Below are 12,500 nucleotides of genomic sequence, written 5' to 3'. Positions count from 1 at the left end.
TCCCCCTAGTGTATCAGCGATGTTGCAGCTGGAGAAAGAGATCATCAAAACATCTGATCCGTTTTGGTTTTGAACGGTATGAAGTTTAATGTTTAGAGTATAAAGTTTACAGGTTAAACGGTGAACGGGTTAGAGTGGATCTGTCATGAAACTCAGTTTAACCAATAAATAATTATAAAATGTTTGCCTTAAAAAAAGTATGGGTAAAGCTTTGGCATAATGCTAGTTTTGAGACAAGCTACCTTAAATATTGTGGGATGCGTGATTTAATAACATGGGTAAAAAGTCTAAGTAACACCCTCTAAAAATAGCTGATTACTGATGAATTTTTAAATTAAATTAGTGAATATAATACAATTGAATGCATTCACCTTTCTTCAAAGATATATCAAAGGTATTTTAATTTAAAATTATTATTATTACATCAATTTATTTTTGAGTTGTTATTTTAATAGTGTCTTACTCCAAATTTTATATAGTTTTAATTCTATTAACTTATTTTATTAAGATGATAAGTTTTACATTGACTGTTGGATCGTTTAAGGCAAGTAGTTCACAATTCACAAGTGTGACTGTCCGTTCCATTCAAACAAGAGACAGGAATTTGGACTTGAACCTCATTTGATCCTCCTTTAAGTTTTTTATGTTCCAGAAAATGAAAACTTACAAATTTAGGCATTACTGCCAGCAAATCATTTCTGTTTCAGGCACACAATGTAAATTACTTGTTAATAATCATTTTTAGTACATTAAGGTGGTCTTATGTCATTTAACAGACTACTGATAATTAGTTTTTACTTCACAGAGTCAAAACAAACAAGCACTGGTATATTACTTTTCCACACTAACACCTCTCTGCACCACAATGCTTACATCAATTGGCAAAGTACTATGAATTACTATTCATATTTATTACTCATTTATTAGAAATATAACCTGCCACATTTCATGACCAGGCAAATTAGCTATTTGACCTTACATTTTAACTTTGGCATAGATTTGAGAGAATCTGTTAATTAATTTGTTCAGATCTTTTTATAGCAGAAGCACTCAAACCAAAGTCCTCAATTATTTCACTCTCTCCTTACCAAAAATGGGTTGGCCAACCAGTTAGAGCAACTATGTTCAATCATTACCAAATGCAGGGCTAGATTTGAAGTTGAGGGCTAACCCTCACCACAACCACACTTACATCAATTGGGCTTTATTTATATGGTGGGTTCACTTAATTCCATGCAAATTTGAACTTCACACCCTTCATTTGTTCTTGGTAAATGGCATCAAATCGCTCTGTTAGGGCTTCGGTAAAAAGATTCTTCCAGTCACCAGCAATTCCTGACAAACACAAAGTTGTCAGCAGGTTTGCCTCACTTTTGGGTCCCAGTACAATTGCTCCAGGAAGACTACCAAGACAGGAACTGGCTGTTCAGTATTTGTTGACTTACCTTTTCTGAGAAATTCAGACTTCTTCTGGTCCATGAACTCTTTTGAAACCAGAGTAGTTGGACTTCTTGTTCTGCTTCTTGTCCTTAAACACACTTCAGTCAGCTATTTTGTCAATCACTTCTGGACTCAGAGACTTTCCAAGGAACTCTGCAATTCTGGAGACAGATCCTTTCAAATTCTGCAGCACACAGATATAAGGCAATGTGAAACTCTCAATGAAGTCATTTCAAGATTTGGCATACTAATAATTGTACATGCATTGATTGTACATACATTGTACATCGTAGTAATAATTGTGCATACACTCTTATAAAGTAAAACAACTGATGTGTATAATAGCGTTAAGGCAACATAATATTCAGTAAACGATATACAAATACATACAGTATATACTTACTTGTATCATTTCCTCATAAGCTATGTAGAAAATATTATCTTGATATTTGGCATCCAGCCACCCATTTACATGGTCAAACCATGAGCCAAACATGAGCTACTGTGGAGGAAATAATAGAAAATAGAACAGAAATGTTAAAATATGCAAATCATGTTTTAAATGCAGTAAACAAATGTAAGAAGCACTCTGATGAAGTTACTTGATTTGATCTTGGTGTAAGCTTGATCTGACTCACGTCACTGCTAACAGTTTAAGATCTTACTTTCGAACATTATGTTGGTAAAACAACACTGTGGCAGTGAAGTGAAGGTACATAAGAGCTTTACTTCTGCCATTAAGAAACTTTTCCAATAATTCATCTGCAGTACCTGGCTTCACCAGAAAGGAAGCCGTTCCATAGTAGTGGAAGGAGAACCTTTGGTTTGACTTGGCAATATAACTCGCTCATCATTGCATGATGAAAGTGGGTTGTAAAGGTTCGAAGTGAGGGTCTTTGCCCCAGCCTGAGCACCGCTGCCCTATTTTCCCAGTTTGGTAAAGTTTTGACCGCATTGAGATCTCCTCCACTATGGACCAAAGGAATAATCTCCTGCATCCATATAGTGCCTATGCATTGTAGCCCAATAAAACAATGCTGAAGTTAGTTAGTTCAGATTAGTTTGATTACTTATTCACAGCTTCTTACTCGGTGACTGAGTTATTCTTAAAGGGAGTATTCACATCAGACATTTGCTGCACACCTTATGTTTTACAGACATAGATGAACTAAATGATGATGTGATCATAAATGTGTTAAGAATTGATTCTGTTGTTCGTCCTGCTGTGATCTTCTACAGGGAGGGGCCTGTCTTGTGTGACGGGTACCTCTGAAATGTCCCCTTTGCAGATTTACACATGTGCACTATTGCTCAATGTGCTGTGTTGCCAGTTGGATTTGAAGTATGACAAGCACTCTGGCCAGGCTGAAGTCAGGTTTTCTTACGTTGCATTAGGCCTCCATTACAGGGAATGAAGCTTTCAGCACACCTCTGAACTCTGTTCCTTTACCTGTGGGCACAGTATTCCATGGTGCCAATTGTGATGTTCGGTGTCATACTAAAATCAAATTCCCCACACACAAAGACACAAACGGTCTTGTTCTCTATTGAAAATATGTTATACTGGGCTTGTTGTTATTTAATCTCCCAAACCGGACCTGGTATTTTGTCTCCTGATCAAATTACATACCATCACCTGTGGCATAGGTTTCATTTCAACGTTGGGAGGACACCGCTCACACCACCCAACCTAACACACTATATGACGGAATGTTTCATGGCACGTACACCCCCAACATACACCTATGACTATCACGGAATGTTTCATGTTCTCAGTTAGTATTAATGTATAAAATCAAGAGACTAAAATAGTTTTTCTTACTTTAGAAATGCAGCGTAAACAATTTACAAATTGAAACGACATTATACACTTGGAATTGATATAATAAACAAAATGAATATACTAATTATATTTGAATCTCATTTTTACATTCACAAAATAAGGATGATAATAAATTCTTAACAGATTTATAATCACATTTTGACTTAGGTTATCTATGTCTGTAAAACAAAGTGCGCAGCAAAAATGCATCGTGAACACTCCATTTATTAATAGGGAAACAATGAATCACCAATAAACCAAACGAACTGAAACCTGCGAATAAGTAGCTAACTTCAGCGTCATAACTTTCTGTATATTACGTTTTGTCTAATTTTGCGAGGATCCCTCAGATGCACTGCATAGCGCATTCCCGGAGCAAAACGTTACTGTTAGAGTAGCCACCTATTAGACATTAGATTAGATTATTTTAGATTAGATTAGATTAGATTAGATTGTTTTAGATTAGACTAGATAGCTATTAGACAGTGGCGTTTGGTACAGTAACAGATATTTACCACCTCCTTCCTCGTACATGTTCTTAATAAGCATGCGTAAGTGCTCAAAATTGCAGGACAAAATCCGTAAAGATCACACGTCGCTATATGTTACAGGACAGACTGCCCAACCTTACCAGATTTAGGATAGGTCACAATTACAACGTCGATGGCCGAAATGTAACATCTTCATCAAATTTTAAAATTTCGAGAGGGTGCAATACTTTTGGTAAATATATCCCTTTGTACGCGGAACAGAATTCTGCTTCCGACATTTTCAAAAGCGAAGAACCTTTATCTTAGGGGTTATATTCCTCTGCTTTTTAAAGTTCGAATTAATTTAGATACGTTCGTTTAAATTTCTTGCCTTTATTGGTACTTATTGTAGGGTATTATTACACTGATGTTGTCTAACAAACTCCAGCACTTATAGTTTATTGCACTTATCATTGTTTAAGAGAGACCTTATGTATTTGTACTTCTAGGTATCAGCATTGATCCCTGTATTCTACAGTATTCTAGTTCATTGATATGTTAGATTCAAACCTGCTGTACTGTATTAGGATATATTCTACGAGGAAATGAAAAAGCACTTTTGTATGTCGCTGTAGATAAGAGCGTCTGCTAAATGCCGTAAATGTAAATGTTCATGGGGTGTCCTTCCTGTCCTTCTCTCTCATTCACCCGAGGTTTCAGTCTGATTTACTGGAACTGAGATCCCAACATGTGTGAAATAATTTAACCTTTAAGAGTATTTTATTTGTCACGTATATTTATTGTTTCAAAGAGAGACAATATAAAAAATCGTTCTCATTCCTCGAGGCACACACTATGGTATATGCTTTTTTCCACTGGTTTTAGATGCTCTCACATGCTGAGAGCTCACCAGAAGGGGGCGCTACTGCATGTCACGTAGCTGCGCTATGTAAACCACCACGTCTTTGGTATCATTACACTGAGATGGTCTCATGAAACATCTCTAAACAGATGCAGAAGATGTATTACATAACAAGGGTCGATGCCATTAAATAATACAATACAAATCAAATCAAATCAAATCAACACATTAAAAAAGCTAGTTCCTCATCGTGATTTAGACACAAATCATTCATAGTCTGTGAAGGCTAACGTTTTAGCATTATAACAGGACAAAGTGCACTTGTGAGTCGGAACTCAGTGTTTCGGCACCCCAGCTTTATAAACGCTCTCTCGCGATAGCAGTAGATGAAGGCTCTCCCCAGACCTCTGAAGGAGCTCTCTGCCCCTAGAAATAGAAGACATGAGCAAATGTGACCAATAGATTTCAGCAGAGTGTCATTTAGTAATTTTATATTAGGTTTATTAATTCTATTATACAAAAGACTGGTAATAAAGTAAGTTTCTTATTTCAAAGCAACTCACGTATGGTAGTCCACGTCTAAGAGTCCGAGGCCATTCACTGCTAGGATTCGATCTCCTGATCTCAGTTTCTGACTCAGAGCTGCTGGAGTCCCTGGGATCACAGACTTAATATAAATTCCACTCATTTTCAGTGGTGTTTCCTTTTAAAGGGACAAATGGAAAAATATTTCACAATGACAGATTTTGAGTCTTATAAAATATGAGGTCATGTAGTAAAAGCTATGGTTTTTCACTGTTGTACAACAATTCTCCAGTGAGAGCTAACAAGCAAAGCTGCAACACGCAATAATCTGTTTTAAAGAGTTGTTTTGATATTCAACCACGAGGGGGCGCTTGTTAACTAACAATAGTTAGTTATAGTTCTTGCAATAGTTCGGTTTTAGAAGCACACATTTATCTGGGATAAGAGTGGGTGATAATCTGCAAAACTGCAAAATCTGCTCGGTGACAAATAGGAACAAGCCAAGAAAATCCACAGAAAGGCCTAGATTTTCCTAATGGAAAAATCATTTCCAGTACTCACGAGTCCGTTCACCAGAGCCAGACCCAGTCCACTAGGTGCCCTCTGCAGCTCCACCACAAAAACCTCATCCTCTCCTATTTCATGCTTTTCACATCCACCTACAGATTCAAACACCCCACACCCAACATGAAAAGTCTAACTCTCTCACTGTTTGTCCTCCAAATTACCAGGAGTCTTATAACATGCTAATGTCCTTTACAGTATATCCACCTTCTCCCTGTGTGACTGTGTCGCGACACTGGGCGGTCTGGTGCTGTGGATGTGGGTCTTGGCATTCTGTCTCTGGTTCTGCCAGGTCTGAGCTCTGTGGCGTGTTCGGAGGGGTGAGCAAACACGAGGCGTCCTGTGCCAAGTGCCCAGCGCTGTTCCGGCAGTATTGCTTCTCGCTCTGCAGCATCAGAGCCTTCAGCTTCTGGGCCAGGAGGGTTTCACGGGAGTCCAGATCACCTGACCCTTCAGAGCATGCTGGGAGAGAGTCCCTAGACAGTGCTACCTCAGTGTGCCTCTGCTCCAGGTGAGCTCTTGGGGCAACCTCCATTTTGGTTCGCCTGGCCTTCAGTGGCACAGCAGATCCACACTACGCAACAGATAACAAGCAGTGAATGGCTTCATTTGAAACAGTCAGAGTTGAACTGGTTCTTTATTATGAGTAAATACTCCCTGTTCTGAGAGACATGTCTCCCTGAAAGAACAGCTGATTACCTGAGAAGACTGTGTGGCATGTGAGCTTGACTCCAGGTTATTGATGGTCATCTGAAGTTGGCTGAGCTGCTTTATTAGATTTGACTCTGTGAAGGGCTTTTTTATGTCCAGCAGAAAGCCGTCCAATGGCAGAATGAGAGAAGGGTGGTCATCAAAGCTCTCCAGAATGTCAGCTTGGAGGACAGAAAAAGGAACACTGCATTACATTTCTATTTTGGTATTTGGCAGACGCTCTTATCCAGAGCGGTTTACAATTTCAGTCATGTTACAGCCATTGGAAGAGGGTTGGTCCATTCAAGCTCCCACAGATGTTTGGACTGGACTATACTTGTGCTGCTGCAGTGAAAAAAAAAAAAAAAAAAATCAACAGTTGCAAACCAAATACAGCCAATGCAGGGCACACCATCCAGATCAGGGCTGTTTCCTCCAGTGTCACTGTGAACTCACACCTACGATCTGCTGCCGGAGACCGAGAGTCTGTTTATTTCTCACCAGCTCGGAGGGCTGCTTCTGCCTCGTCACTGGATGGGGTCCAGGCGGGCGGGCAGGCCTGACGCAGGTGGTATTCTCCCAGCATGTGGTGCAGCTGGGCAGGGCTCAGGTGCGCAAACTCCACTCGCAGCGAGCTCCAAGATGCCTGTGCAGATGCAGTGTTTTACTTGACCAGGCTCTGTGAGCACCTCGCTAGACTGACTGGCTGTAACTCGTGGGTCTTGATAGCAGCCAGAGATTTGACTGTAGCTTTAACTACTCTAGTTGAGCTAACAGTACTCCAGTGGGTGAAATGACTGGGTAACAAAAAAAGCCTACTCCTTTTGTTCCAAGCACCGCAAGTTTCTGTTACATCACCATATGGTTTCACTACAGTGTAAGTTAAGCGCCAGAAATGGTTCCTCTGGCAAGTACTGTGGAAAGAGAAATAGGAATATACAAAGATCTAAGTGACCAAATTTTACTTAAAGCTTTTAGTAGATTCGAGTCTTCACTTGTTCATGCCACAGACATCAAGCTGACATGAGAGACTGATGCAGGAACCCAATAATATTCATTTTAATTCCATGAAAGAAAACTGGTGTATGCAGCACTGGAATTGGTAAAGGCTGATGGGTGATATTCTGACTGCTTACTGTGAGCTTCCTCTCCAGTGTTGTTTCAGGTAAACTAGAAGTCTGCTGGTGTTTTCTTGAATCACTGCTATTGCAAGACCAACAAATATGAACAATTTTGGCCAAAATAATGTGAGAACACCAAAATGCATCTGCATCACATGCTTCAGGGCATGTATGTGTACACGAAGCTGTGTTTGCAGAAGTGCCTGCTGAATTACACACAGGGTGCATGTTGCTGCTACTGAGCATGAGGCTATATGTGCATTTCACAAGGGATGCCAGGACTTGCAAATTTACAGTTTGTGGAATGTGCGGCTATGGAGTATGAATGGGTCACATTCACCAAGGAAGAATTCTATCGCACTACCAAATCTAAAACCCCTACTGTATACATGTACTCAAGACTTATCCTCTCAACATCTTTATCTGGCTGAATGAATAAGACTTTGTGTACATGATCCTTGTGTACATGATTAAAACCTACTGTTAATTAGTGCTGAAGTCTACACTGTTCTCCTGAGGTCATTCTGAAAGAGGGTCAGTATAATTTTAAACACTTCAATATTCATCCTTATTTCATTGCATTTCAGATTTCCATTTTCATTTATTTTATATTTCCATTTCCATTTCTATGCCCTTGTCCAGAATGACTTATAAAAGTGCTTCATAGTCCCTATCAAATACATGTCTTTAGTAAGCATAACTAGGTCAGTGTTAAGAATGCCATCAGGCTAAAGTGGAAAGAAGCTAGTACAAGGGTTTTCTGAGTGCTTAGAGACTCAGTGAAGAGGTGAGTCCTCAGCCTTCGTTTGAAGACTTGTGTATAGACAGCCAGGGGACAGTCATTGTACCGCCTGGATGCCAGGACAGAGGAGAGTCTTCTGTTTCTCTTGAGGGATGGTGGCTGTCAAGTTGTACTAGAGAAGTACTCAAATACCTGTACTCAGCATGCATGGGAACTGCTTCAAGGCACCTAGAAGCTGGTATGTGTCACGTTTCTGTTTTGATGGTCAGTTCCTATGGTGTCAATTGTCAGTGTCTATAATGTCTTTCTTGTATAGTAAACTGCAGTAAGTATTTGCTTGTTGCCTATGTTCATATAATCAGCAGTAAGCATGTCTAACCTGTAGCAGATGTTCCCTGGGCATGGCCAGCAGGTTTACCGCTGAGGAGAGTTTGAGGAGGTAGTTCTGGGCCAGCTCACCCAGGCTAGCTGCATAAGCCCAGTCCATCAGCAGGTCCAGATTAGCCCGGATCTGAACCCCACAGGACCAGGTGTAAAAGCTCCCTTCTGACCCTTGACATGAACACAATGTCAGTTAGCTCACAGGAAGTGTTTAAAAATCTGATCTGGTCTGCATGCCTGAGAAAAGGAATCTAACAGAACAAAGATGGGAATGGTTGGTAATAACTCCAAAGAAGAGATGAATGTTTTACCTCTCTCCATAAGCAAGTTGAAGAGGAAGGTATTGCCAAAGAAGAAGAGGTAGGTAAAGAGTTGTAAAGTGATTTCTGGGTGCACATGGAAGTCTTTGACTAGATTCATTGTCTTCGTAAAGATGTCCAACACGCTACCAACATCCTCAGGGATTTGCATCTGCCCATTCTCTGAGAAAGGATTACTGTCCAACAGGCTCGGGAGACCCCTGTACAGGAGCTGGGAGGAAAAGCATGTGATTAACAGCACAAATTAAATGACTCAGATTACACTATAATGATTAATCAAGCAAAATAACACTAAAGTGAATTTCAACAGACCAGAAAGGGACTGTTTTACATTGTTTCAGGTGTCTTATGTAAGAGATTTTCAAGAACAATCCTCTCTGTTCATCCTTTGAAAGGAGGAAATAGTCACAGAATGCAAAGTGTACAATCTAACCCTTATCAATAAGTGGCAAGAGAGAGCTTGCATAACACAGTGAACTTCCTCTTGTATCAGAGAGGATACAGCTTCTGTGGTAAGCTCTGGAGATTCTCCCTCGGTTGGCTAAACCATTAAAGGCCTGGGCCTGTGATATGACTGTGCGGGCTAATGAGCCTCACGAAGAGGCCTGACCCATGACCAAACAATGCTCGTCCCTCTGTGTTGTTTGTCATTCTGCCTTCCCTCTGCCCTGCTCTTCCTATCCTCGTCCTGACACATGCCAAAGCAGAGGACGCCCACCAATCCTTCAAGTGTGTAGGAGAATACAGCCTATCTTTTCACCATTCATGGCCCCCCAACTCACACTCCAACGAATGATGCGCTTTGTAAAAATGAACAATACACGCCTGGACCAGGGTCGCACCACTCGGCATACCACAGGGAGAGACCCCGAAGAGGCACAGACGGACGGACGTTGGGCCTTCCAGCAGCGGGCGGGCAGGAGCGGGTCAGAGAGGAGCTCCTTGTGCGAGAGATGATCCCGGAGCATGCCCCTCCTTGCCTTCTGCTCCCGCTCTCTCCAGTTCAATGCTGCTTTTCTGCTCTACGCGCCGGCGCCCAACAACACGGCCTTTGTCCGGTCTGAGGACAGCTGCAGACGGCTGCCACAGGCCCAGGCCAATGGCATGTGGAGGACACGATCTCAAAAAGCTCATTCGATCGTGCATAGATGTGCTCCTAGTAACCACTGGCTGCTATGGCAACTAAGAGCACACTGCAAATCCAGACCAATTTGCTGAAGGTGCAAACTAGAGAGGAATTACAGGTGAAGGTAAAGGCACTGCTTTTTGCTGTCTGTGTATCTACCACATTTACCATCATTGCAGAAGCACCTATCTAGCACGTGTTCACCCCAGTAAAGAAAAACCCACAATGCAGCATTTTTTTTTTTCAGAGCATAGAGCAGCTGTTTCCTTTTCTGCTAGATAGAATGGCATACTAGGCCTAAAAGCAAGAGAGAGTGCTTAGAGTGTGTTATTCTAGCTGCAAAATATCTACTGGCCTTCCTAACAGACATGTTTGCATTTGCTTAAAGTTTCCTATTAAAAATATTGACCGAACCTAATGTAAGACTGGCACAGAATATGATTTGTGGTATTATTCTACATTATTGTGGAAATACAGAGTGTAATTGCAAGGGAAATCTGGTTCTTGCTGACACAAATCACACACAGTGTTAATTCAGTACTGACCGAACCAAGAGGCAATGTCTTACTTACTTACAATACTAACCCTAACCCTAACCCTAACCCTAACCCTGTCTTACTTACTTACAATACTAACCTTAACCCTAATCCTAACCCTAACCCTGTCTTACTTACTTACAATACTAACCTTAACCCTAACCCTAGCCGTATCCATAACCCTAACTCTAACTCTAACCCTAACACTAACCCTAACCCTAACTCTAACTCTAACCCTAACCCTAACCCTAACACTAACCCTAACCCTAACTCTAACCCTAACTCTAACCCTAACCCTAATACTAACACTAACCCTAATCCTAACTCTAACCCTAACTCTAAGCCTAACACTAACCCTAACCCTAACTCTAACTCTAACCCTAACACTAACCCTAACTCTAACTCTAACCCTAACCCTAACCCTAACACTAACCCTAACCCTAACTCTAACCCTAACCCTAATACTAACACTAACCCTAATCCTAACTCTAACCCTAACTCTAAGCCTAACACTAACCCTAACCCTAACTCTAACTCTAACCCTAACACTAACCCTAACACTAACCCTAACACTAACCCTAACCCTAACTCTAACCCTAACCCTAACACTAACCCTAACCCTAACTCTAACCCTAACACTAACCCTAACCCTAACTCTAACCTTAACCCTAACTCTAACCCTAACCCTAATACTAACACTAACCCTAATCCTAACTCTAACCCTAACTCTAACCCTAACCCTAATACTAACACTAACCCTAATCCTAACTCTAACCCTAACCCTAACCCTAACTCTAACACTAACCCTCACCCTAACTCTAACCCTCACCCTAACTCTAACCCTAACCCTAATACTAACACTAACCCTAATCCTAACTCTAACCCTAACTCTAACCCTAACACTAACCCTAACCCTTACTTAGAATATTTAGCATTTTTATGACACTGACCATTGTACAATTCATGCAGAAAGCTAAGGATAAATTCTGTTCCCTGGTTTAAGTGTAAATTATAAATTAAAAATTGTAAATTATATATACATATAAGATGGCGCCGGTGAGGTCGGCTGCCGTCACGACTGCTCCGTCCATGCCCGGCACTTTTTCCGTTCTTTTCGCTCTTCCCGCTACCCCTGATTTCTCCGCAGCCCTTCTCTACACACCACGGCACGTATCTCGTACGGCAGAGACGCCCCAACCATCTCACTGCGAGTTGTACTGTGTATGACTGTGTATGTGACAAATAAACCAAACAGAGTATAATTTTTTGTTCACCATGCATGTGCCATGCATGAGTGTGAAAAACCCTGCCAGGTTCATGACTTGGTGTAGAAAATTCTCTCAAGGAACCAGGTTCAACATCTGTTTTACTGAGCCTGATCACAGCCATATTCCAGTCACAAACCTGTCAAATGCCATTTTCACCAGGTAAAGTAAGTATACTGTACAAACTGGGCTCCTTCAAATCCCTCCAATAAACCTACGCCCATGGAAATTGTTTCTTCCCATGGCAAATAATCTCTCAGACCAAAGATGGATTGAAGTTTCCCATAGAAGTGACGTCTCAAGGCACTCACAAATGGAACATGGATAAGCCCCAAAACCAGGCTGTACTGAATTATGTCTGAATGTCTGAGAGACAGGGGATGAGGGTGGGGTTGGTAAGCTGAGCAAGGAACACACAAATTGAATCCGTAAAACATCTCCATTTACACCAGACTCTTATGCCCATTGTTTTATTTGCTTTTTATTTTTGTATCCAAAGCATTTTTAAGTAGTGATTTATTTTTCATAACACTGACGTTCTTGAGCTAATGCACTTTTGTTCAGTCTGTGGGGGTTTGCACCATTCTTCTGGGCAGTTAAAGTTGTGGGTTTGGCCATATATTTCTCACTGTTAGA

The 12,500-nt window shown here is 41.0% G+C and overlaps 2 protein-coding genes across 5 annotated transcripts in view; both read right to left on the bottom strand.

Moving 5' to 3' along the window:
- Nucleotides 1-581: 581 nt before the first annotated feature.
- Nucleotides 582-4,151, bottom strand: sult2st2 (sulfotransferase family 2, cytosolic sulfotransferase 2). Its single transcript, XM_035533690.1, is given in 8 exon segments — nucleotides 582-1,335; nucleotides 1,446-1,495; nucleotides 1,497-1,624; nucleotides 1,844-1,939; nucleotides 2,165-2,252; nucleotides 2,254-2,449; nucleotides 3,894-3,926; nucleotides 3,929-4,151. Coding segments are annotated over 8 exon segments (804 nt in total). The 5' UTR covers nucleotides 4,032-4,151; the 3' UTR covers nucleotides 582-1,225.
- A 372-nt stretch (nucleotides 4,152-4,523) lies between these two features.
- Nucleotides 4,524-12,500, bottom strand: part of si:ch211-176g6.2 (ras-associating and dilute domain-containing protein) — a 20,317-nt gene continuing 12,340 nt past the window's right edge. For 3 of the 4 annotated variants that reach the window (XM_026999655.2, XM_035533688.1, XM_035533689.1), the window contains 8 exons: nucleotides 8,929-9,148; nucleotides 8,616-8,788; nucleotides 6,875-7,019; nucleotides 6,383-6,555; nucleotides 5,891-6,257; nucleotides 5,681-5,778; nucleotides 5,158-5,297; nucleotides 4,524-5,020 (listed from right to left, as the gene is read on the bottom strand). In XM_026999655.2, coding sequence (XP_026855456.2) covers nucleotides 4,930-5,020; nucleotides 5,158-5,297; nucleotides 5,681-5,778; nucleotides 5,891-6,257; nucleotides 6,383-6,555; nucleotides 6,875-7,019; nucleotides 8,616-8,788; nucleotides 8,929-9,148 — 1,407 coding nt within the window. In that variant the 3' untranslated portion in view covers nucleotides 4,524-4,929. The remainder of the gene's footprint in view (nucleotides 5,021-5,157; nucleotides 5,298-5,680; nucleotides 5,779-5,890; nucleotides 6,258-6,382; nucleotides 6,556-6,874; nucleotides 7,020-8,615; nucleotides 8,789-8,928; nucleotides 9,149-12,500) is intronic. The other variant, XR_004776852.1, reaches the window with a different exon arrangement.

The sequence above is a fragment of the Electrophorus electricus genome, chromosome 14, assembly GCF_013358815.1.
Source record: "Electrophorus electricus isolate fEleEle1 chromosome 14, fEleEle1.pri, whole genome shotgun sequence".
In the NCBI taxonomy this organism is placed as follows: domain Eukaryota; kingdom Metazoa; phylum Chordata; class Actinopteri; order Gymnotiformes; family Gymnotidae; genus Electrophorus; species Electrophorus electricus.
Note: the sequence above shows the minus strand (reverse complement) of the source record. Positions and strands in the feature narration are given on the sequence as shown.